This window comes from Phoca vitulina, unplaced genomic scaffold (genome assembly GCF_004348235.1).
Source record: "Phoca vitulina isolate PV1807 unplaced genomic scaffold, GSC_HSeal_1.0 scaffold26, whole genome shotgun sequence".
Classification (NCBI taxonomy): domain Eukaryota; kingdom Metazoa; phylum Chordata; class Mammalia; order Carnivora; family Phocidae; genus Phoca; species Phoca vitulina.
In genome coordinates, this window is record NW_022589729.1 from 22,967,406 (window position 1) to 22,991,340 (window position 23,935).

Sequence of the window (23,935 nt, forward strand, 5' to 3'; positions counted from 1 at the left end):
AATCCTCTATATAACAGTTATTACTATCCTATAATATATACGTTTATTTCTGCCTCTTCCCACTACAATGTAACCTCAAGGAGAGCAGGATACTTCTTTGTCCTGTGTCACTAGCAGCTAGAACAGTGCCTGGAACACAGCAGGCACTCAAATGTTTACTAAAACAACGTGAAGTACCTAAAACATAGAGCTTTGCCTTCAAATGAGATGCCAATTAAAAGTGAACTCCCTCTACCCTTCCACTTACCAAATGATGTGTTAAGTGCTGTTCAGCATTCCTGAGTTTAAATTACCTCTTCCACTCCTCCCACTCCCCTGTGAGACTAAAAGCACCTCTTCTGAGTCCCAGATCCTTATAAACCAGCTAGTCTACTCAACTCTTCACTTGGATTTCACAAAGAAATGCCAAATTCAAAATGGGTGCCAAGTTTCTCACTGACAAGGGGAGTTACAAATATAGGAAGGGACTAGAAATGAACTAGAAAGATTAGAACGAACTCTGTGGTGTTGGACTAAAATGCAAAGTGTCAGTATGAACACGTGGTGCTATCTGTCTATATACAGAGAAAGAAATAGATGTACTTTATGTTATATATGCATATGTGTGTTTCCTAGCTCTGTCTGCAAACCCCCAGTAGTAATAAGCCTAGCATCTATATCTTGGTTTCTCACTAAAAGGAAAGAAAAGGCGATTTCTAGAGCTGGAGAAGACAAAGTACAAGATGAGCTAAGAATGTATTTGTATGTATTTGGCGGGGGGGGGTTGTGTACGTGGGCCAAAAAGAAAGAAAATGTCAGCATATGATGGGGCCATGTCAGAAAGACACAGGATCCAGAAGAAAGGAGATCCCACTGGCTAAATCTGGGACAATATGAACATCAAAATACATAATGATGATAAAGGATTATAACCCATTGAATAAAACAAGAATCAATGAGTCCATCCTGATATAATGAAAAAATAAGCAAAAGAGAAAGAAGAAAAACCTCTTTCTTGTTGGAGAACACAATTAATAAATGGAACAGTAATAATCAATAGTAATAACTGACTTAAGCAAGAATCATTATTGTATGCTAAAATAGCGGATACAAGCTTGATAAACAGGGTATTTCAATTTATCTCCCCATAAATTATTAATTAAAAATGGAATAATAATAATTTTATGGTGCAGAAACATGGCAGATACCACTTTAACCAAGTGATCAAAGTTAACATCACCAATACCAAAACAAACATTAGGTGTCTCTTGATACGATTTACTGAGAATATAGCATCTCTTCTGTGGTAGTTCTGCCAGACTTGCATAACTTTAATCATGAAGGCACTTTAGACAAATCCACATTGACATTCTATAAAATAACTGGTCTATTGTATTTATAAAACAAAAATTTTAATGAAAGGAAAAATCAACACTGCGGGCTCATACCTTATGGGGTACTGAGAAGAGGAATTTCCTAATTCTTTCCTCTCCCTCTGCCCCACCCACCTCCCTAGCATCATTATATATTAGGGAGGATGTCAAGTTGTTCAATCTTAGGAAGAACAGAGAGTAAGGAAATTCCCTCTGGCTAAACAGCTCTCCTCTGGGGCTGCCTAGATGCCAACTGGTTTGTCTCTGGGTGCCTCCCAGGCACTCTTGCCCATGTCCCCTGTGCAATGCAGGGATGGAGCTGTATAAGGGAGCAACAGGGTATATCTGTTGGTGGAAAGACAGGTGGCAACGGCAGCAGTGATGAGAGGGGGTGCAAAGGTAGGTCAGCCAAGGAAGGAAGAAAGAGAAGGGAAAAGGACAAGAAGAAAGAAAGCCAAAGAAGATAGCAGGAGGAGCAGTAGGTTGGGAAATGGTCTCCAGTGTCTGGATCTCCATCAGTCCTTGTCTGGGAGCAGGTAGGTCTCTGTGCACTTTGTTTTTCTTCATAGTGCCTGGGTATTCTTGTTGGGACACTGCCAGCACCCGCACCCATGCCAGGATCTTAGGATCATCCCAGTCATTCAGACCAAAGGCAGAAGGGACAGTGGCTATGTATGGCTTAGACCCATACTCCAGAGCAGGGTGTAAGAACACAAGAGGGGAGGCAGCCCAGTCAGCCCCTGAAGAGAACTGGCCGCTTGTAACACAGGGTGAAGGAAGTTTAGCAAGAGCTAAGAATGCCCAGGGAAGGAGCCAGAGGCCCAGCTCAGCATGCAGCTCAGGATGCTCAATCTTTAATAAAAGTGTCAATCTCATGAAAGACAAAGACAGACCAAAGAACTATTCCAGGTTAAAGGAGACTAAAGAGACAAGTCAATTAACTGCAATGCATTGATCCTGAATCTTGGAATGGAAAAAAAAAAAAAGTAGCAATAATGACATTAAAACAATTGGCAAATTTGAATTTGGACTGTGGATCAGATAATAATATATCAAAGTTAAGTTTCCTGATTTTTATAATTTTACTGAAATTATATATAAGAAACTGATCCTTCATTTTTGGAGACAGACTGAAATATTTCGGGGTGGGAAACACAATGTCTCTCATGCATTCTCAAACAGTTCAGAAAATATTATGTATGTATGTATGTATGTATACACACATGTTTATGTGGGAGGATGGGAAAGAGAGAAAATGATAAATGGGAAAAATGTTAACAATTGATAAATATGGCTAAAGGATACTTGGGAGTTCTTTGTAGTATTCTTACATGTTTGAAATTATACTGAAAAAGTTATGAAACCTAAAAATGCCCCAAATCAGTCTTTTCCCCCAAACCTGATCATCTTCCAGCATTCCCCATGTCGATGAATGACACCACCATCTATCTAGTTGCACAAGCCAGAAACCTAGGAGTCATCATCGATGCCTCCCTCTCCCTCAAACCCCAGATAAAATCCATCCCCTTCTCACAGTCTCAACTCACATCTCCAGGCTATCGGTGCTTCTCATGTGAATCACTTCATTAACTCCTAATCGTCTTCACACATCCATTCCTGTCCCTATTTCAAGCCATTCTCTATTACAGCCAGAATTTGCTTACTTCCCATAAGCAAATTTGATCATGTCACACACCACCATGAAACCCTAGGGTTTTCAATGACTTTCAGCACCTTTAAGGATTAAAATCCTCGGGGCGCCTGGGTTAAGCATCTGCCTTTGGCTCAGGTCATGATCCCAGGATCCCGGGATCGAGCTCCATATCAGGCTCCATGCTCAGCGTCTGCTTCTCCCTCTCCCTCTGCCCCTCCCCCTGCTTGTGCTCTCTAATAAATAAATAATATCTTCAAAAACAAAAGAATTAAAATCCTCCCTCTGACCTTAGAAGAAATGATCCTGTCCCTACCCACCACCTTGTATTAGACACCCCTGCTAGTCACATTCAGTTCCTAACAATCACACACCCTTCCAATATAGAACCTTTGCCTTTGTACATTCTGGTCACTATTCAGAATGTTCTTTCTCCCCATTCTTTACCCTTTCAGTTTCTTGGGGGCCAGTGATCCACTCAGTTTGGTGCAATTCCCCTCCCCAATGAAGAGAACAACATAGCATTTGTTCTTCCTGCCCTGTACCTCAGTGTAATGTACTTTTACTTTCTAGTCTATTCAATTATTAAAGAGTAAGTTTGTGGTTTGTAAAATATAGGTGAAAGTGTTGATAAGTACTATTAAGCAAGAAGTTTGTTAAACGCGGAATTCAAAGAATGTGTTAAAGGTAAGTGGTTAGTAATGTGTATGTTAAACAAAAAAGGGATGAAAAAAACCCAAAAGATACCTAATATTCATGAGGTACCTAGGCACTTAATATTCATGATGTATTCATGAAATATATATAAGGTTCTAAATATTCACAATATATTAAATATGCATGAGACTAAACAAACAAGAGGTAATGAACACTAAATATACATGAATACTTAAAACCTGTGAGTCCTTAATTTGGCCACCCACTGGTGACACCCATTCTGGCCTATTTGTCCTCTGACCAAGTAACATAAAACCCATGGCTATTCATCAGGCTTATTGGTAAGCTACTGCTGTGGCAGGCATGCTTATTCTCTGTCTCTCTCTGATAGAGCAAGTGTGTATCACTGGCCTACGTGTCACTATGGGGCTCCTTGTTCAAACTTCAACTCTGGTCCTTGTGACCACACCATCATCATTAGGGAAGGCTAATGCAGCAAGCAGAAAGAGATGGACATATAAACACCGTACATTGCAGGATTCAGGAAGCATGGTTCTCCCTACTTGCACTCTATCTTAAATGTGTTAACTTACTTCATCTCTTTCTCCTTGCTTCTCACTGTAAATTGATTTAACGAACCATAGGATTTAAGCACTTTAATTTGGTCTGTGAGCCCTTCTTTTCTGTGACCTCTGGAGTTTGCCTGGTAGTATACTTGGAGGCTACCATTCATTAAGGTAATTTCCCACATAAGACAACCATATACTTAACAAAGAGAAGTTTCCTTTTAAAGGAGCTTTCCAGCTAATAAATGAAATCATGATAGTAAGAGAGATAACTAGACACTAGTAGGGCCTCCTGGTAGAAATACGCACCACCTGTGAAGTATGCCAAAAAATAAATAAATAAACTTGAATCTATATAATTCTCTAGATCTAACTGCCAATTTATAAGAAACCTGTTAAACAATACCACAGAGATCCAGACTGCAGGAAATTTTAAAGGACAAATACTCAGGTTCCTCCAGTAAATAAATGCAAGCAAAACAAAATGAAATGGAGGAGGAGACTATATATTAAAAAAAAAACTTAGGGGCACCTGGGTGGCTCAGTCGTTAAGCGTCTGCCTTCGGCTCAGGTCATGATCCCAGGGTCCTGGGATCGAGTCCCACATCGGGCTCCCTGCTCTGCGGGAAACCTGCTTCTCCCTCTCCCACTCCCCCTGCTTGTGTTCCTGCTCTCGCTGTCTCTCTCTCTGTCAAATAAATAAATAAAATCTTTAAAAAAAAAAAAAAAAACTTAGACATATCAACCAATTACAAAATATGACCCTTATTTGGATACTGACTGGAACAAATGAACTGCAAAACAAAAAAATAAACAAAAACAAAGATTTATGAGACAATCAGAGAAATCCTCATACTGATGATACAGAGTGCTCATGACAGTCTGTGATGATGGCAAGTACCATGGTTATGTTTAAAAAAAAGAGTTCCTGACTTTTGGAGATATATACTAATATATTTATAGATGAAATGATATAATGTCTGGGATTTGCTTCAAATAATCAGTGTGGCCAGAAAAAATCAGTGTAACTGATAAATCAGGACTGGCTATGAGTTGATGGTCATGGAGGCTGGGTGAAGAGTACATCAAAGTTTACTGTCACTGCACGTATTTGGTATTTTCTAAAATCAAATGACTTTGTTTGTTTAAAGAGAAAGAAAAAAGAGAAGAGTACAGAACTTTCATTCAGTGATTAGGAAAGAGTTCTGAATACTGTGATACGTGGATGTGAGGCCTGGACCTACTACAGCCATTTGCTTGCATGAGAGGAGACAGTGGGAGAATGAAACTCACACATGAAGAAGAGCACAGCTAAGGGAATCACAAAGAAATGCAACTGGATCCTTGATCAAATCAGATCAAAAGCTCATCCTACCTCAGAACCTTTTCAGTTATGTAAGCCAATAAATCCTCTGTTCTATAAGCCAATTTGAGATGGATTTTCTGTTACTACAAGTGAAGATACTTTGACACGATCTCCCATTAACTTTCAACCTACTCTGGTCATGGTTCTGCCTCTACATTCCCCTCAACGTGTTCTCAGCCCTGTCATCAATAATTTCATCATTGCTAAATCTGACAGAATTTTATGAGACTTCCTGCTTAATCTGTCTCAGCTCTACCTTATTCTCCTCCACCTCAATGTTCTCTTCCCTATGCCTGAGATTCCACACTCGCCTGACCTGCTTTGCTTTCATCCTCTGTGGCTACTCTCTGTCTGGCTCCTTTGCTGGCTCTCCTGTCTTGGGTCCCCTTCTCTCTCCTCCATACTTTCCCTCAAAGTGACTGGCAGTTACTTTTTTAATAGCCACTTATGTGTCTCATCCCGGAGGTCTTCTAAATTCCACATACGAGTCTTCTTTTTTTTTAAAGATTTTATTTATTAGAGAGAGAAAGAGAGAGAAAACAAGTAAGGGGAGGGGCAGAGGGAGAGAGAGAAGCAGGCTCCCCACTGAGCGGGGAGCCTGATGTGGGGCTCAATGCCAGGACCCTGGGATCATGACCCGAGCTGAAGGCAGACGCTTAACCAACTGAGCCACCCAGGCTTCCCCCACATATGAATTTTCAAGGGCCTAACGCATACACCACCACATTCCTCAAATTCAACGCTGTTCTCTCACACATACACAATCTGGCTCTCTTCCATTGTCCCCTTTCTCAGTAAACAGAAGCAATCTTAATACTCCCCACAATCTCATCTTTGCTTCCAATCAATCACCAAGTCTTATCTTTTACATTCATCCACTTCTTTCCATATCCAGTGCTACCATTCAAATTCAAGGTGTCATCATCACCCACCTGGACTATAGCTTCCTAATTATCTCCCTCCTTGTAACTCTTGGTCTCCCTCCAATACATTTTCTACTTCCAAGAGATCCTTTTTTCTTTTTTTAATGTGGTAAAATACACATAACATAAAATTTACCTTTTTAATTTTTTTTTAAGAGTGAGAGAGAGAGGGACGCCTGGGTGGCTCAGTCGGTTGAGCTTCTGCCTTCGGCTCAGGTCATGATCCCCGGGTTCTGGGATCGAGTCCCACATGGGGCTCCTTGCTTGGCGGAGAGCCTGCTTCTCCCTCTGCCTGCCACTCCCCCTGCTTGTGCTCTTTCTCTCTCTCTGACAAATGAATAAAATCTTTAAAAAAAAAAAAGAGAGAGCATGGAGGTGGGGTGGGGGGCAGAGTAAGAGGGAGAGAGAGACTCTTAGGCTTGATCTCGCGACCCTGAGCTGAAACCAAGAGTCGGACGCTTAACCAACTGAGCCACCCAGCCCCCTCTCCGATTTAATCATTTTTAATGTACTCCAAGAGAGCTTTTAAAAGACAGACTTCCGATAATGTCACCTAGCTTAAAACAAACTGAGTAGCTCTGGGTCCAGATGGGAAGGAGACTTTTCACTAGATCTATCCTTATATACCTTTTGAGTTTTCAATCTGTGCCTGTCTCACCTATTCAAAAAATATTTTTGTGTCAAAAAGTAAATTTTCAAGATCTTATAATCACAATTTCTAGCATCTATGTAAAAAAAGAAAATGGAGGTGGCTAAAAAAAAGACAGTATTTCTGCTGTTTCAAAATCTGTTACGTTACAAAGTTCTACAAAACTTATGAATTAGAGAAAAATTAACAAGGTCAGCAACTCCTTTATTTGAATGTCTTCAAAAAAGAGAAGGGAAAACAAGACGGCTGAAAAAGAGAATCTTGAGAGTAGTAGAAAATGCCAGCAAAAAAAATGAAACCATCCACAGTTGACTCTCAAACAACCCCCAGGGGGTTAGGAGTACCAACTCCACCCCCTCCATGCAGTCAAAAATCTGCATATAACTTCTGACTCCCCAAAAATCTTACTACTAATAGCCTACTGTCAACCAGAAGCCTTACTGATAACATAAACAGTGGATAACACATTTTGCATGTTATATTTATTATATACTACATTCTCACAACAAAACCTAACTTTTCTTAATTTTTTTCAGTATTTCCAGGCTACACCATTCATCTACAAGTTTTTTCAAATTATCACAAACCTCAAAAAAATGTTCCAATATATTTCTTGAAAAAAAAATACATGTATACATGGATCCATGCAGTTCAAATCCATGTTGTTCAATGGTCAACTGTACTTTGAAACTTCTATTTGCTGAGGACAGATGTCTTTTGAAATATTTCAAGTTTCATCAAATGTCTTTTATTCCAAGAGCCTAAAGTACTTAGAATCTGCATGCAATTCCTATTTTAGAGACAGAAAATGGTGTGAGGGAGATAACTTTTTAAGATCATACAAATATATTCCCAGGAGCCTATGTTTGTGAAATATGGAGCAGGGAGATGAATGCATATTTCTGTTAACTGAAATTCCATCTCTTTATCTCAAGAAAATAGGATAGAGATACTTCATAAACCTTACTGGGCATAATACAGCAGAGTACAGCTGTAAGGATTACAGAAAGAGCTCAGTGGCCTCTCTATTGCTATATGCCTAGTCTCTGTTTTATTTTGTCTAGTTTGTAGTGAAAAATATTTTTAATAAAAAGAATTCTTTGAAATTATTATAAGAAATATAATCGTATTCTACAGTGGGAAACAGAATATCTAAAGGTAGCCTAAGTGTGAGACTGATAAATTCTAACACTTTGTAATTTATTTTTCTTCTAAAAAACTCAGAGCAGTGTACAAATGTTTATTATCATGACTATTCAGCAAGTAGGGGAATGAAGAGTATTTCAGGAAAATGCCCCAGAAAAAAAAAGGGAGCAAGTAGTAGTAGGAGAACTGGAAAGATACTACTGTATAGGCCTTTAATCTAAAATATGTTGATGAAGAGTCAATGTTTAAGAAGAAAAGGAAAAACTGCAAGGCTTAGGATGGAAAGTGCTGAATGTCATAAATGAAAACAACTGTTATCTCAGCTAAAGCACAAAGTTTGTCACTACTAATAAATGTGTAATATTTAAGTATTATTATTTATAATTTACCTATAGAAAAGGTCCATAAGCTGGTCTACATGGAAAACTGGATTCACTGGGGGTGGGAGGAGACTCTGAAATGACACACCAATGCTAAATATATTTTCTATCCCTGTACTAATTTATCAAATATAAGAAAGATTAAATATACTTTTAAATTTTGCAAAACAAATTTAAGACTTACATTTGAAAGGTTTTCATACGTTTTTATGCCTTCACTTCCAGTACTATACTATAAAATTGTAATGAACTACAGAAAGCATATAACATAAAGGTTAAAATACAAATTTTAGTATCATAAAGGATTAGACTCCAATTGTGGTTCCACCACTTATAAGCTAGATGATAAAGCCAAGTTATTTAACCTCTCTGTTTCCTCACTAACAAAAAGAGCAAACTAGGGGCGCCTGGGTGGCTCAGTCGTTAAGCGTCTGCCTTCGGCTCAGGTCATGATCCCAGGGTCCTGGGATCGAGCCCCGCATCGAGCCCCGCATCGGGCTCCCTGCTCCGCGGGAAGCCTGCTTCTCCCTCCCCCACTCCCCCTGCTTGTGTTCCCTCTCTCGCTGTGTCTTTCTCTGTCAAATAAATAAATAAAAATCTTTAAATAAAAAAAAAAAAGAGCAAACTACCTAATTTTCTAAATTCTTATCTTCCATTTGAATACTTCTGAAATCAGGATGTCTTACAATTAACTTGGACTTTAATATATAAAAACCCTTTTTAAATTGCAGGCGTATCTTATAATCTTTATAGCAATGGTTCTCAAGTTGGGGTCATTTTGTCCCCCAGGAGACCTAGGCAAGGTCTAGACATTTTTGGTTGTCACAGCCAGAGTGGAAGTGAGGGTGGAGAATACTACTGTCAACCAGTGAGTAGAGGCCAGGGATGCTACTAAAATCCTACAACGCATAGGATGGCCCTCCAAAACAAAGAATTAGCCAGCCAATAGTTCCGTGGTTGGGAAACCTTGCTTTAGAGTATAATGGAAGAAATAAAATGGTATCCACTTTAATAGGATTGTTCTTCGAATTAAAAAAATAACAATATAAAATGTTCAAAATTGTACTTAGCACAAAGTATGTTTTCAATAAATTCGTCATAGCAGTTTCTTTTTTAATCCAATGTGCTTAGAATAATTCATCTACAAAATAAATGCCAAATTCCTTAACCTGGCTCGTCCAACAATTCTGTTCCAATTTACCTTTCAAGCTGGATCTCCCACTTTTCATTACATAAACCTCCTTTAATCCTACTGGTCTATGTTGTTCCACTAACACTACCTTAGTTTCAAAACTCCATGCCTGCACACAAACTATCTCCTCCACCTACAAGGCCTACTCTCCATTCAGCCTGACTCCCTTCAGGGTCATCCAACTACCACCTACACTTCAGGGGTCTTCCTTCACAGTTCACTGAGGCTGAGAGTGTCCTCTCTCCGCCTCTGCTACTTCTCCTTCCCTCTTCATGTCACTGTTCCAGTTACATGGCCCTTATATATTTCCTGAACTCTACTATAGTTACACATGTATCACATCTCCCCTACTAGAGCATAAATTCTTAAAAGAATGGCATGGTTTAAAAACCTATAGGGGTGCCTGGCTGGCTCAGATGGTAGAGCATGCAACTCTTGGTCTTGGGGTTGAGAGTCTGACCCCATGTTGGGTGTAGAGATTACTTAAAAAAAAAATCTTTTAAAAATAAAAATTAAATTAAAAAACTGAAGCATTTGACACTGTTAATAAGACCACCCCCTTGAAATTTTTCCTTCCAGGGCCTCAGTATTATTACACTTTCTTAATTCCCTTCCTAAGTCTCTGATTGCTTTAATTCTGCTTCCTTTTCCCCAGTGCTCCCTCCAAAACATTGTAAGTGTTCACTACCCTAAATTCTGTCACCCTCACATCTACTCCAATTTCAGGTGCATTTTATACACAGAAGACTCTGAAATTATTATTTCTAGCCTCAACTTCCCAATCATACTCCATACCTACATTTTTAGCTATTGACTTCATTGAATTTTTCAGATTAGATATTTGGTCAATACATCATGTTCAAGGCTTCCAAAAACAAAGCTGACTTCCCATTACAACGTGCTGCTTCCTCTATCTCTGCCAATGGCATAGCGATTCATCCTCCCAGTCACTAAATCTCTAAAGCTCAGGTAACCTCTTCCTCCTTAAAACCTCAGGTAACCTCATCCTTTTATATATTACCTTTTTATTTCAACAATTTCCCATGAACCCCAAATTCAGTCATTTAGAAATACTAGGGATTATAACTCTGCAACATTTTTTCTACCTTTTGCCTCTTTTCCATTAATTTCACTTCTACCCATATAGTACAGTGGTTAAGAGAATAGACTGAAGTCAGATTTCACAAGTTCAGAGCCCAGCTCCATAAACTGAGCGGCTTTGGATGAGTTCCTAAACCTCTGAGCTTCATTTTCCTCATCAGTAAAATCAGAATGATTAATAGTTTCCACCTCTTAAGGCTATCATGAGAACTAAAATGATATGACATGCAAAGTGCTTAATACATAGCAAGTACTTAATAAATATTAGCAGCTTTATTCTCATTTCCACTCTACAATAAGCTTTCTTGATATCTTGCCTGAACTCCTGCAATAACTTCCCAAACTGGCCTCTCTGCTATTAGTCTTTCTTACCCACAATGCTACCCATTGTCATCACAACCTTCACACTTGCCTAAGTCAGAGCCAACATAGGATTCTGACAGCAGAATGTGTCCAGACATACAAAGAAATGTAACAAGGTATATTTGTAATAGTAAATGGTATGGAGAGGAGAATGATTAAAAAAAAGAGGAGAATAATAGTTGATAAAGTTGAAATGATACTAACACTAGGAAGTGGGCCTTAAATTCCATGTTAAGAACTCCAAATTCAAGAATTTCATAAAGAGGGGTGCCTGAGTGGCTCAGATGTTTAAGCGTCTGCCTTCGGCTCAGGTCATGATCCCAGAGTCCTGGGATCTAGCACCACATTGGGCTCCCTGCCTGGCAGGGAGCCTGCTTCTCCCTCTCCCTCTACTGTTCCCCCTGCTTGTGCTCTCTTGCTCTCTGTCAAATAAATAAATAAAATCTTAAAAAAAAGATTAAAAAAAAAAGAAATTTCAGGGGCGCCTGGGTGGCTCAGTGGTTAAGCATCTGCCTTCGGCTCAGGTCATGGTCCCAGGGTCCTGGGATCGAGCCCCGCGTCGGGCTCCCTGCTCCACAGGAAGCCTGCTTCTCCCTCTCCCACTCCCCCTGCTCGTGTTCCCTCTCTCACTGTGTCTCTCTCTGTCAAATAAATAAATAAAATCTTTAAAAAAAAAAAAAAAAAGAAATTTCATAAAGAGGTTTTGTACCCACCATTTGCCCTAAAAGATTTAAAGGAACAGAACACTGAAAGCAAACTCAGCAATATCATTGCTTAAATGGGTTAAGCTGTTCAAATACAGTAGAGAAAGCATAGCTTAACTTCCTCTTTTGCAATTTGCTTCAAGTAATGAGCATCTGTTTATTAAAATTCATCTAAACAAACTTATTCTTCATTTGATCAAAACTGTATCTGCATTCTTCTACAAAATAAACTATTAAGATTTGGGCTATTTGGAATATTTTTAGTGTAATGAGAAGAACATGACACAAAGCTTCTGACATAAGACTTTGAATAAACACTCCATCTGCTTTCTAGGTATTGCAATACTAGTGCTTTATTTATTTTGTATGGTTCAATAACTTCATTCTACACCCATCATTGATTTCTAGCTATCGTTTTATTTTTTTTAAGATTTATTTATTTAAGAGAAAGTGCGAGCATACCACAAACAGGGGGAGGATCAGAGGGAGAGGGAGACAAGCAGACTGCCTACTGAGCAGGGAGCCCGAGGTGCAGGGCTTGATCCCAGGACCCTGAGATAATGACCTGAGCTAAAATCAGGAGTCGGAAGCCCAACTGGATGAGCCACCCAGGCGCCCCACTAAAATCACTTCTTTAACAATAATATATAGGGTCTTCAGGTATTGATTTAGTTTTTTTCTATGAGAAACTTTCTAACTTTTGGTATATTAAAAAGTAGTACATTTTAAAACTGTATGTGTTGGAAAAGTCATTTAAAGTGATAGATAGAGGGGCACCTGGTGGCTCAGTCAATTGGGCTTCCGACTCCTGATTTCGGTTCAGGTCATGATCTCAGGGTCCTGGGATCGAGCCCTTCATGGAACCCCGCACTCAGCAGGGAGTCTGCTTGGGATTCTCCCTCCCTTCCTCTCCCTCTGTCCCTTCCCCTGCTGCACATGCTCTCCAACTCTCTCAAATACATAAATAAATCTTTTTTTTTTTAAGTGATTTTAGTAAATCACAACTTAAAGTTGGGCTAATTTTTTGAATGATTAACTGAATACCATTAGGTAATACCTTTGAAATATGTTATCTATTAACACTTGCTACTTAAGTGTCTGCAGCAAATGAAGAATATTACATCAAAAGAAATGAAACTTTACTTTTTCTCTATTCACTCCATATAAATGTGCAGTGAACAGAACAACTTTTGAAAGGTTGTTGATTAAAGAATAAAATGCACAAACTAACATTCTCAATAATGTATTAAGTTCTGTTACTAAGTTACCCTCTGAAGGTCTTCTAAGTTTGGTTCTCATTGCGTTTTGAGTATGATCTTTATATCCATTCCAACTGTTGCCAAGGCAAATGTAACCAAGTACCAACAATATTCATCTATACCATCTGAGAGTGTGTTAAGATCTGCCCACTCTTTAAAGAAAATAAATAAATAAATAAGACTTCTAACATGTACTATGTGCACATTTTTCACACTCTGCAGAGTGGTGTAAAGAGCAAAGACTTCAGAGTCATAAAGACCTGAGCTGGCATGCAGAATCCACCACTTGCCAGATGTTTCATCTTAAACAAATTAAAAGCTCTGAACCTGTTCCCTCATCTGCAAAATGAGAACAGTATCTACCTCGAGGGTTGCTGTAGGAATGAATGAAGCAATGTATGTAAAGCAGTGAGTACAGAGCAGGTATGCCCTGCCTCCACCAATGCCATACCCCTGGGAGTTAGTCAAGTGAAAACTTATCTCTGCCCTTACTAAAAGTATGATAGTAGGAAAGTTGTTTAACCTCTCTGTGCACTGGGGAAATGGGGGGAACAAACTACCTACAACACAAAGTTGCTGTGAACCTCTAATGTACAATTTAATGCAAAGCATTTAGCACAGTGTCCGGCACACGACAGATTCCATTGATATTAGATTCCTTTCATTTCCTTTCTTCTTCAAGTGTGTTCAAGATGTGTTCCTCAAGTGGTCCAGAATCTAGCAAACTTGCCTGACACATATCCAGAAAGTAGGCCATTTTCTGGTTAGTAGCCTTTGTGAATCAAGGGCAACATTTTGACATCTTGTATTGTAAGTATCCTCTCAGTTTCAGAGGGAAAGAAAATATTTTTGTTGTTCCCTCTTCCTTCCATTTTGTACATACTGTTTTTCCACATAGGTCATTATGTAAATTTCCCTCTCTTTTCTAAATACTTAAATAGCTTTCATTTCTCCTCCAAATGGATATTAGCTTCAGTATGCTGCTTATGTCAAAACCAAAATACATCTATTACTCTCACTGCTGATATCAGTGGTGCCAGAAAATAAAAATACACTGACAATTTGTTCTTCCTCCTATGTGTTACTCCACACATTTAGTTCCAAATAAATCTTTAAAATGTAAATTATCTCAAAATGAGTTTTAATTATACTTACTCCTAATGCCAGTTTTAAAACCTTAACATCCTTCTACTTCAATATCAAAGTACAAGAATTTAAATAAAACAAAAGTCGTCATAAACATAAAATCATGTTCAAGTTTCCCTCAAACTAATTCCAGTAATTTTCCAAACACTGAGATTCATTTGCTAGTTAACTAACATGTGCAGCTCTGAAAACATTCAGTTATGGATGATGTTTAAGAGGAATGAATTAAACCATTAACTCCCATATTTTCAGTCTTCAAAGTAGAAATAAGCCAGTCTCCTCCCACAAAAACAAACAAAAAAACAAACAAACAAAAAAAACCCTTACATTTAACATCTGGAGAAAAGTCTGCAAATACTAAGAAACTTTTCTACAAATAGTTTACACATCTAAAATTTATTAACCAGGGCACAAAATCTTACAAAATGATTCTTGAAGTTACCAGACAAAATTTCCTTACACTAACATCTTCCTATGAAAAGCTCTCTACTTTTTTCAGAGCTCTACAACATGGGCTCCTGAAGCAACAGCTAAGGAATTACAACAGGAGGCCCTTTTCCTGTTATTTTGCAAAGACTGGGTAACGGAGAGAATGTTTAATTGCTACTGCACTGTACAATCCGTGTCAACAGCACATGCCCTCAAAAAAACTCTATTAAAAAAAAAAAATCCCACAGTAGCCACTGTTTCTCTTAATTTATGAAGCCAAAATATGTTTGGCAAAAGGAATATGTCTCACTGATAATAGGAAATGAAAATGGCATCCCACAATCAGCAGGCTAAATATTGGTTTTAAATAAATGGTTTAATAGAGCCTGGAATGCGTACGGAAGGATGATATAGGCTTTAAGAATGACAACAAAAATTAACACTGTACTTCGACACAGGCCACCTTACATTCTACGGAGCCTGAACAGCAGCCATCATTACAGATGTCAAAATCAATACAGTACTATGTGCCATCCACCTTCTTCCAATAATAAAGAAACCAACTCAAATTTCTTGGTGGTATAATCACAATTATGACTGAGGGGGAAATGTATGCAACACAATGAGGGAAAATACCACAAAATAAAACCACCCTATGTAAAGACATGATAAAATAGCTTACTGAAAAAAAAAACCAAAACACGTTTGCTATCCAATAAAAGAAATCTGGGTAAATCCCACCTGACCAAGGGCACTTGATTTAAGACCAAAGCTGCTTTATTTCTCCTTTCGTTTTTGTCTTCCCAGTCCCCCATCATCTCCCTGAACCTGTGCGAGAAGACACGGAGGGGCATCCGATGATCGGAAACAAAAAACCGGCATGTGTACATCCTAAGGAGGAAGAGGGAAGGGAAGACACCACTTACCTGTTCCAAAGGCTTTGGCCACCAGCCAGGCCAGATTGCAGGCGATTTTGGCCCTGGAGAAATCATAGTGGTCAAAGGGCTTGATGGCTGGAACAATGAACGTCTTTCTCATCTCCCTGGGGTCTGCAGCATCCCCCATCTTTCACGGCGGCTCCTCGGGATGTCCGGGTTCTAACCTTCACATGGTGTGGCCTCGCCGCCGCGGGGGTCGGGATGGGAGGAGGGAAGAGCTCAAACCATCGGGGCCGGGGCGAGGCCCGCCCGGGCGGCGACGGGGGAGGAGAAGCTCAGCTGTCCGCGCCGCGAGCCTGCCGCCTCCCGCGGGAGCTGCCTCCGCTCCTCCCGGGCATAGGAATGTGACGGCGCAGCGTCCGTCCGTCCGTCCGTCCGTCCTCCCGCCCGCCCCGCGCCGGCGCCCCGCCGAGCCACCCGCCCCGCGAGCGCGCGTGTGAGCGAGGCCGCCTCCCCTTTGTCTCCGTTTAGTCACACGGGTTTGGGGGGAGGGGGGAGGCTGGAAGGGCCCGGAATTTTAAGGTGGGGGGGGAGGCTTTAACAATCACGTTGTGGAAAATGTCCCCGCCATCGCGGTGCCCGCACGCCCCCGCCTCCCGCTTCCCCTGGAGCGGGGAGACCCCCTCAGGCCCCGGCGGGTGAAGGGACGAGCCGGGCGCGCGGGACAGGGGCGCTTCCCGCCCCACAGCGCAGCCCGGTCGGGGGCCGCCGGAGACGGAGCGGAGAAAAACGTCAAAATCACTGCGGCTCCCAGGCCGCCGGCGGCCCGGCCCCTCCTCTGCGCTCCCCTCCCGTCGCCGTCTCCTCCTTCTCCGGCCGCCGCCTCCCGGGCCTTCCTCCCTGCGGACGGCGAAGGCGGCGGCCCGCGAGAGGCCGTAAATCCCACGCTCTCGGTCCTGCCCTTATCAGTTCTGCCCTTGTATTTTTTCCCCCCTTCTGCCGCTCGGCTCGGTCGTTCCCCGTCAGCCGCCGCCGCCGCCGCCGCTGCGGTTTTCCGGCTGCCGCACTGGATGGAGTGAGCAGATGCGGGCACTGAGCATGCGCCCCGGCGCCGCTCCGGCCTGCGCCCCCGCCCCGCTTCCCTCCGGCCGCGGAGATCGCTGCCGCCCGCCCGGCAGGCCCTCTGAGCATGCCCAGCCCCGCTCCCCGCCCGCGCCCGGGCTTCGGTGCGGCTGTTTTTTAATCATCACTTAGGAGTGCTCGCCTGAGTGGACATCCTCCTCGTCCCTGGCGTTTGGCTGCCGCTGCTTACACTGCTGAAAGAGGAAAGGGAAGGGAGGGAGGGGAGAGAAGGGCCTAGCAATAACGCTCGTATTTCAGCTACACAGTGGTTAAGCGGAGAGAACTGATGTTTATTAAAATGCTTGCTATGGGACACACACTTTGCTGCGAGGCTGATGTGCATAAAGCCTATTTAGAACTCGAAGTGGCTCTAAGGGTTAGGTGTTATCGATGGTTGACCACGAAATTAGAGAGATGAATTGAGTTGATGGAGTTGATTGAGTCACACGTGGGGGCTTAACCAGGACTGAGAACCTGCGAAGCCCCAAACCTGTATTAATTTCATTACATCAAGATCCTTTTCTTGACTCAATGCTCTCCATTTAAGCACTCCCACCAAGTGAGGGAGCGCATCCACCAATGCCTCCCCGTTTCCTCCAAATAAAGCATAAATTCTTTCGCACAGCAAACTGCCACTCACCATGATCTGATATCTACAAACCTGTATGGCTTCATTTTATCAGAGCCGCTCTCCATTTTCCCAAAAGGGCATGTTTTCTACAAGATCTCTGCGTCCTTGCTCAGGATGGTACCTCTGTCCACCTGGCTTACTCCTACTTCATAGTAATCACTTCCCGCAAGAAGCCTTCCCAGATAGCTCCTGACACATCCCAGTCAGTGCTGTCACATAGGTTTCCCTACTGTTCCCAGAGCACCCTGTTCTTATTTCTGCCATAGCATTTGCCACACTGTATCATCAGTTAATCGTCTGTCTCTCCTACTGGTGACAAGGTCTATTTCCAGCACCTGTTTACTGCTCAGCCCATAGTAGTTGCTCAATTAACCGTTAGGAACTAAGAATGGATGCCATTGTTAGTTAACATTTAAGTGATGTAACTCACTAATTCCTCACAATTTCTCATTTAAAACATTATCTAATTTTAATTATTGAAAAATCATGTGTTATCTTCATTTTTCAGATGAGAAAACAAAAGCTCACAAAAATTTTTTAATTACCCTGTATCACACAACTAATAAACTGGCAGATCCAAGATTTGAACCTAAGACGGTCTTACTCCAAAGCCCATGTTTTAACTACGAGGGCCTCCCTGATATTACCTGCCCTTAAGATAGAAGCAAGACATAGAAAGTATGAGGGGAAGGGCATTGGACCCTAGCTCCACCAGCAAGTAGGCCCTTTTGATCCTGTTTAATCCCTATGATTACTCCACCCTGAACCTACTAGGGCACTACAGATATAAGTCTTGCTAACAACCTGGGCCAGGAAAAGAATGTGAGTGAGAAGAATACACCCCAAGTTGGTTGATGTCATTTTTCAATAATTTAATGAATATTAAGAAAGTATTCCTCAGAGGCAAGGCACTTTGCTAGGTCACATAGGGGATAATAAAATTAACATCTGGATAATAGTTACAAAGCACATTCATATGACTACCTAATTGTCATATCCATTCTGTGAAATGGGCATTATTACCTTGCAATTCTAGATGCAGGAGTGAGGGTCATAGAGATTAAGTTGCATGGCCAAGATTTCATGGTTGATTAATATCTGGGTCTGCCTTCATAAACAAGGACAAGTCTTCTGGCTCCCCTCCTCGGGCACCTTTCCCTGTGCCTGTTCCCTCCCTAGATTATGGAGGCTATAATGTTCATAAATAAATATAATCCAATGTAAAAGAGGTAAATACTGTAAGAGTTACGAAGTGCAGAGAGAACATCTAAGTGGAGGGATCAGGAAGGTTTTTTTCAGGACTTCTGTTAAATCCAAAGTATTCAAATTCTCCTTCAACTGAATTCTAGAGCAACAAGTCAAATTAAGAGAAACCTATAGCCTGGACACATTGAAGAAAGATACTGAAATATTTCACCAGTCATTATAATAATCTGCAAGCCAATACAAGATTCTCGAGACCAGAAACCATGCCTAATTGACTTTATGTTGCATGTGTGACCTAGCACAGTGCTTTGTTCACAATGGGTGCTGGGTAAATGCTTGTTAAATTTTATTGAAAACCATTTCGACCTAAATAAACATGATGAGGAAGAGAAGGAAACAAAGACAGTTGCTCTGACTTGTCCTTTGATTCACTAGAGATGCATTTCGTAGCAATGGCATTACTATAACCCCAGTTGGGGAGGTGTGTGTTTAGGAATGGGAAAAAAAAATGCCTACACAAAGAGCAGCTTTTACTTTCAGGGAGGCTGTGAAACTTGGGGTCATAGTAGGAGGCTATTATTAACAGAGAAACACCCTGAGTACAAAGAAGAAGGATTCATTTTCAGAGAGACAGACACTCTAATAGGGTGTTCTTTGTGACACCTTCAGAATGATCTCTTTTTTTTTTTTTTAAGATTTTATTTATTTATTTGACAGAGAGAGAGAGAGACAGCGAGAGAGGGCACACAGCAGGGGGAGTGGGAGAGGGAGAAGCAGGCCTCCCGCTGAGCAGGGGGCCGATGCGGGGTTCCATCCTTTTAAAAATGATTCTCTGTAGAATACCAGTGTCAAAAAGAAATGCTCTCAACTACCTTCTTAAGATATCTGACTTCACTAAAAACAAAAACGAAACCCAGTGATTCTCTGGGCCAGCTTGTATGACTACACAGCAATTTCTCTATTTTTTTTTTCTCAGGGAAAGACTCACTATCCATCAGGCAACAGTTACACAATTCCTACATATATAATTCCCCTTCTCTCTATTTCCTTTCTCCTGGAAAATCTACAATGTAAGCCAGACTTTCTTCTTTGTGGGTGTCCTCCATTTCTCTGTCTTTGGATAGATTCATAAACGTATTCATTCATTCATTAGCTAATATTGATTGAGCACCTGGGTGCTGAGGATGCAACATTGAACAAGACAGCTGAGGAAGCAAATTTTTAATGAGAAAACTTAGGGATCCGAGGGCCTGAGCAGCCCAGTTCTCCTTCATTTTTATGTATCTATCTCCTTAGGCTAGAAGCCTTGTTACTTCACCTATGGAAATCTTCAGTGTGTTCCCTTAAAAACAGAGAAACAAAGAAACCATTGAGCATTGAGCGCTGCAGTTTTGTTTTTTTTTTAATTGAACGCATGTTTACATATACTATCATCTACTTTTGAAAGGTTACACTAATAGTAGTGAACTCTTATTGAGCACTTTGTATGTATCAGGCCCTATTTTACATGTATTCAATCCTCACCGCAAACACCCCCCCCAATATCTTCATTTGGCAAATGGAGAAACCGAGGCACAGAGGATTTAAGTAAATGGTGAAAACCTTGTGTTATTTTGAAACTCAGGGAACTAGAGTAAGTAAACTTTGAATCAACCAGGTTAAGAATGACCAAACGGAGGGGGGGAAAAAGGCTTAGCTGATGACAATAAGCTGTTTGGTTGGCTGAAGTTTCGCAGCATCTGATAAACCAATATGGGATAGAAGAGTCCGTGCTGCATATCCGACATTCTGTGTCGATATATCCAACATATCCCCATCAGTTCTAGACACAGTTGTGGCTTTCATCTGAATAGCTAACAGAATTTTATAAGGATTACCTCATCAACCTTCACAACGTTTTCTGCAAGGCCTGTGTGGTAGGAGACCAAATGTGTAGCTGGAGCAACTAAAACACAGGGAGGACACGTGACTTCGTGAAGTCGTACTGTGAATCAGTCTAAACCAAAAAGTGAAACCAGGCTCTCATGTTCCTAGGTACAACATTATATTTTCCCAGATCCCAGAGACGTTTTTCCTTTATTTATTCCCTACTCAATCCAAGGTCTGGTTTGAGGTCAAACACTGGTTTGGGAGTAAAGACCCTGGGTTCCATTACTGTTTTGCCACATGATTTGAGGGAATATATGTCACGCTCTCTGGTCTCCACTGCTATAAAACAAAGGGGTGGGGCTGTGCAACTTCTAAGATCTTTCCAACACCAACAGTCTTCAATGGGAGGCTGACATCTATATACTTTATGACATCATAACTAAAGGCTAAATCAGATGCCTAGTGTTCAGGATATAAATGTTTTGAGCAGGAGTTACTTTTTTATTTCCAGAAAGCCTTATGATGGGATTATGTGGAAAGGCTAGGGGAGGTTGCAAAACAGGAAATGGAATCCTCCCATGAAGGCAGGAACCAAATCAAAACTGGAACGAGAGAAGGGGATGGATGTAGTTGTTTGTTGGTAAGTACAGGAGTCCTACCGCTTAAGTCATCCAGATCTAGAGTTTTAGAGTATCACCTAGTCAACCAGGAAGATTTTGTTCTTTTTATCAACTTCTTGATGGAAAAAACCTAAATGTCCATCAGTAGAGGAAAGGACCAATCCAATAAATTATGCTTCACATAGGGATCACATAGGCATCAAATGGAGAGATCTCTGGGACATCATGTGGTCAAGGGAAAAAGAGAAAGGTGCAGAGCAGTATGTTTTAGTGTAAAAAATCATATATATTCACGGCATATCCCTGGGTATTCCTGGAGGGATGCACAAGAAAGTAGAGGAGTGGTTGAGAGACCTAATTTTCTCCTTTTATGCTTTGGTAGCTTTTGATTCCTAAGCATCTTTCCTTATTCAAAATATAAATGAATATACATGTTTTAACTAACTTCTTCACTCCTTTCCGTCAGTGGGATTTCTGCATCTACTGCACCACTGAAACGGTTCTCACAAAAGCCCTTAATGAACTCCTTGTTTTGACTCTTCTGCTCTTGTGTCTTTGGCCTCTAGGGCATGAGGCACTTATGAGCGCCCCTTTGTTCTTAAAACTACCTTTTCTCTCTCGGGTTTCATGGCCCCCCTGGAAACACCTGGTCTTTCTCACTTTTCGAATCTCCTCTCTGCTACCCTTCCAAACTCCTTTTCTGCTCACCCACCCAGTAGAGGATCTACTCAAAACTCAGTCCTTGGTCCCCTCCTGCCTCAATACTCCCACGCTTGGCATTACAAGGGTGTCTTTATGGCTTCAATTCACATCCCTATGCAGGGGATTCCCTAATCTATATCTCAGCTTCTGACTCCTCTCCTAAATTCCTAAACCTGCTGGCCATTTCCACCCAGATACAGCCCTAGGACCTCAAATTCAATAATCAAAAAAACTCCTCACACTGACCTCTCACTGGGCTTCTAGTCACAGTCTCCCAGATTCTACAAATGACACCATTCCGTGCTTAACTGTGGCATCATCCTTGAGCACTCCTCTCTCATCCCATACATGCAAGCAGTCCACATATCTCTCCCTTCAATTTACTCCTTTCTATTCCCACGAATTTCTCATTTCCTCTCTTTCCCTCCCACTCAGTTTCTGTCTCTCTCTTTACTTTTTTTTAATTGAAGCATAGTTGACACACAATGTTACATTAGTTTCAGGTATATACCACCTAGTAATTCAGTAAGTCTGTAAGTTATGCTAGGCTTACTACAGTATAGCTACCGTCTGTCACCATAGGTCGCTATTATAATAGCTTTGACTATATTCCTTATGCTGTACCTTTCCACCCTGCGACTTACTCGTTTCCATAACTGGAAGCCTGTACCTCCCACTCCCCTTCTCCCATTTTGCCCATCCCCCACCCCCCTCCCCCCTGGCAACCATCAGTTTGTTCTCTAGTTTCTCTGTTTGAACCCACAGATTAACACAATAATCTTCCTAAACCTGAATTTTGATGATTCAACAATATTCACAGTCAACAAACGTTAATGATTTCAAACTGTATATCCAAGACTGTATGAGACTTTTCACATACTGCATCTTATTTAATTATAAAATAGCATGTGCCATAGGAATTAATCTCATTTTACAGATGGAAAAAGGAGGCTCAGAGGGATTAAGAGAATTTCTCAAGCTTTCATGGGAAGAATAGAGTTGACACTCAAACTCATGGCTCCTCATTTCAAGTTCAGGAGTTTTTCCATCCCCACTCACCTGCTTGGTGGTAATGCCTCGCTTCCTAGATGTAGTCTAAACATTTGTCTTGACTTTGGAGATCCTCTGCAAAATGGCCTCTTCATATTTCCCCAGTACTCTCTTATTCATATCAAGCCAAATTACTCTCAAGATTGTCAACATATTTAATCCTTCACAAGGCTTATTGGTTTGGGTAATTTTATTAACCATCTTCCATAATGCCCTCCACCAGACCAGCATAAGCCATTGAAATGTCATCTCATAATAAACCTCAAATGCCACCCGTGCCTGCCCACTGCTCCCTTCCTCTAGGTTTCCCTGATATATTTGTTCCCTCTTATGGTATGTTTTGTCTTGAATTATAATTTTTTCTGTGCACCATAAGAGAAGAGACAATCTTATTTTGCTTTATAATCTCCTTCAGTGCCTAATATATAATAGACCACATGAAGTATTTGTTGAATAGTTGAAAGAATCAGTGAATTAACAGGCAACAAAAAAACACACATTAACACACATTCTAGGGCCTTGAAGGAGATCAATATAACTTAACTAGCTTATATGGGAATTAAAAATGAAAAGTTGATCTCCTTAATACTTATAGTGGTTCCAAGTGGTTCCTAAATACTAGTCTGTTATGGTTTATTAGAAATTATACATAGAAAATGCAGTGATTTTTTCATAAAACCAATTTTTTTCCTCTTAAGGGTTGTTTTTTTATTATAAGATTATTCCCTTCTTGCTTTTTTTTTTTCTGTTAAAATGTCCTTTCTCTTATGAAATAATGGTCGTCATTGATGACGATTGAGCTTTTATGTATCCTCATTGGTAAAATAAAAAGTTAATAACCCTATGTTCTTTACTCTCCCGTTTATTTATTTATTCATTCATTTGGGAAACTTGGCTGCTTTGTGAAATCCCAAAGTCTGGAAGCCACGGCGCTAGTCAACTGAACTAAGTAAGTTAGTCTAGATCAGCTTCT

At 40.8% G+C, this 23,935-nt stretch overlaps 1 protein-coding gene across 6 annotated transcripts in view; it reads right to left on the minus strand.

Annotated features, from left to right (window-relative positions):
• The window catches only part of CAMSAP2 (calmodulin regulated spectrin associated protein family member 2), a 112,151-nt gene extending 95,266 nt beyond the window's left edge, over positions 1-16,885 (minus strand). For 3 of the 6 annotated variants that reach the window (XM_032422420.1, XM_032422415.1, XM_032422416.1), the window contains exon 1: positions 15,811-16,884. In XM_032422420.1, the coding sequence (XP_032278311.1) occupies positions 15,811-15,949 (139 nt within the window). In that variant the 5' untranslated portion in view covers positions 15,950-16,884. Of the gene's footprint in view, positions 1-15,810 lie in introns of all 6 variants that reach the window. The other 3 variants (XM_032422418.1, XM_032422414.1, XM_032422417.1) reach the window with 2 other exon arrangements.
• Between the last annotated feature and the right edge of the window lie 7,050 nt (positions 16,886-23,935).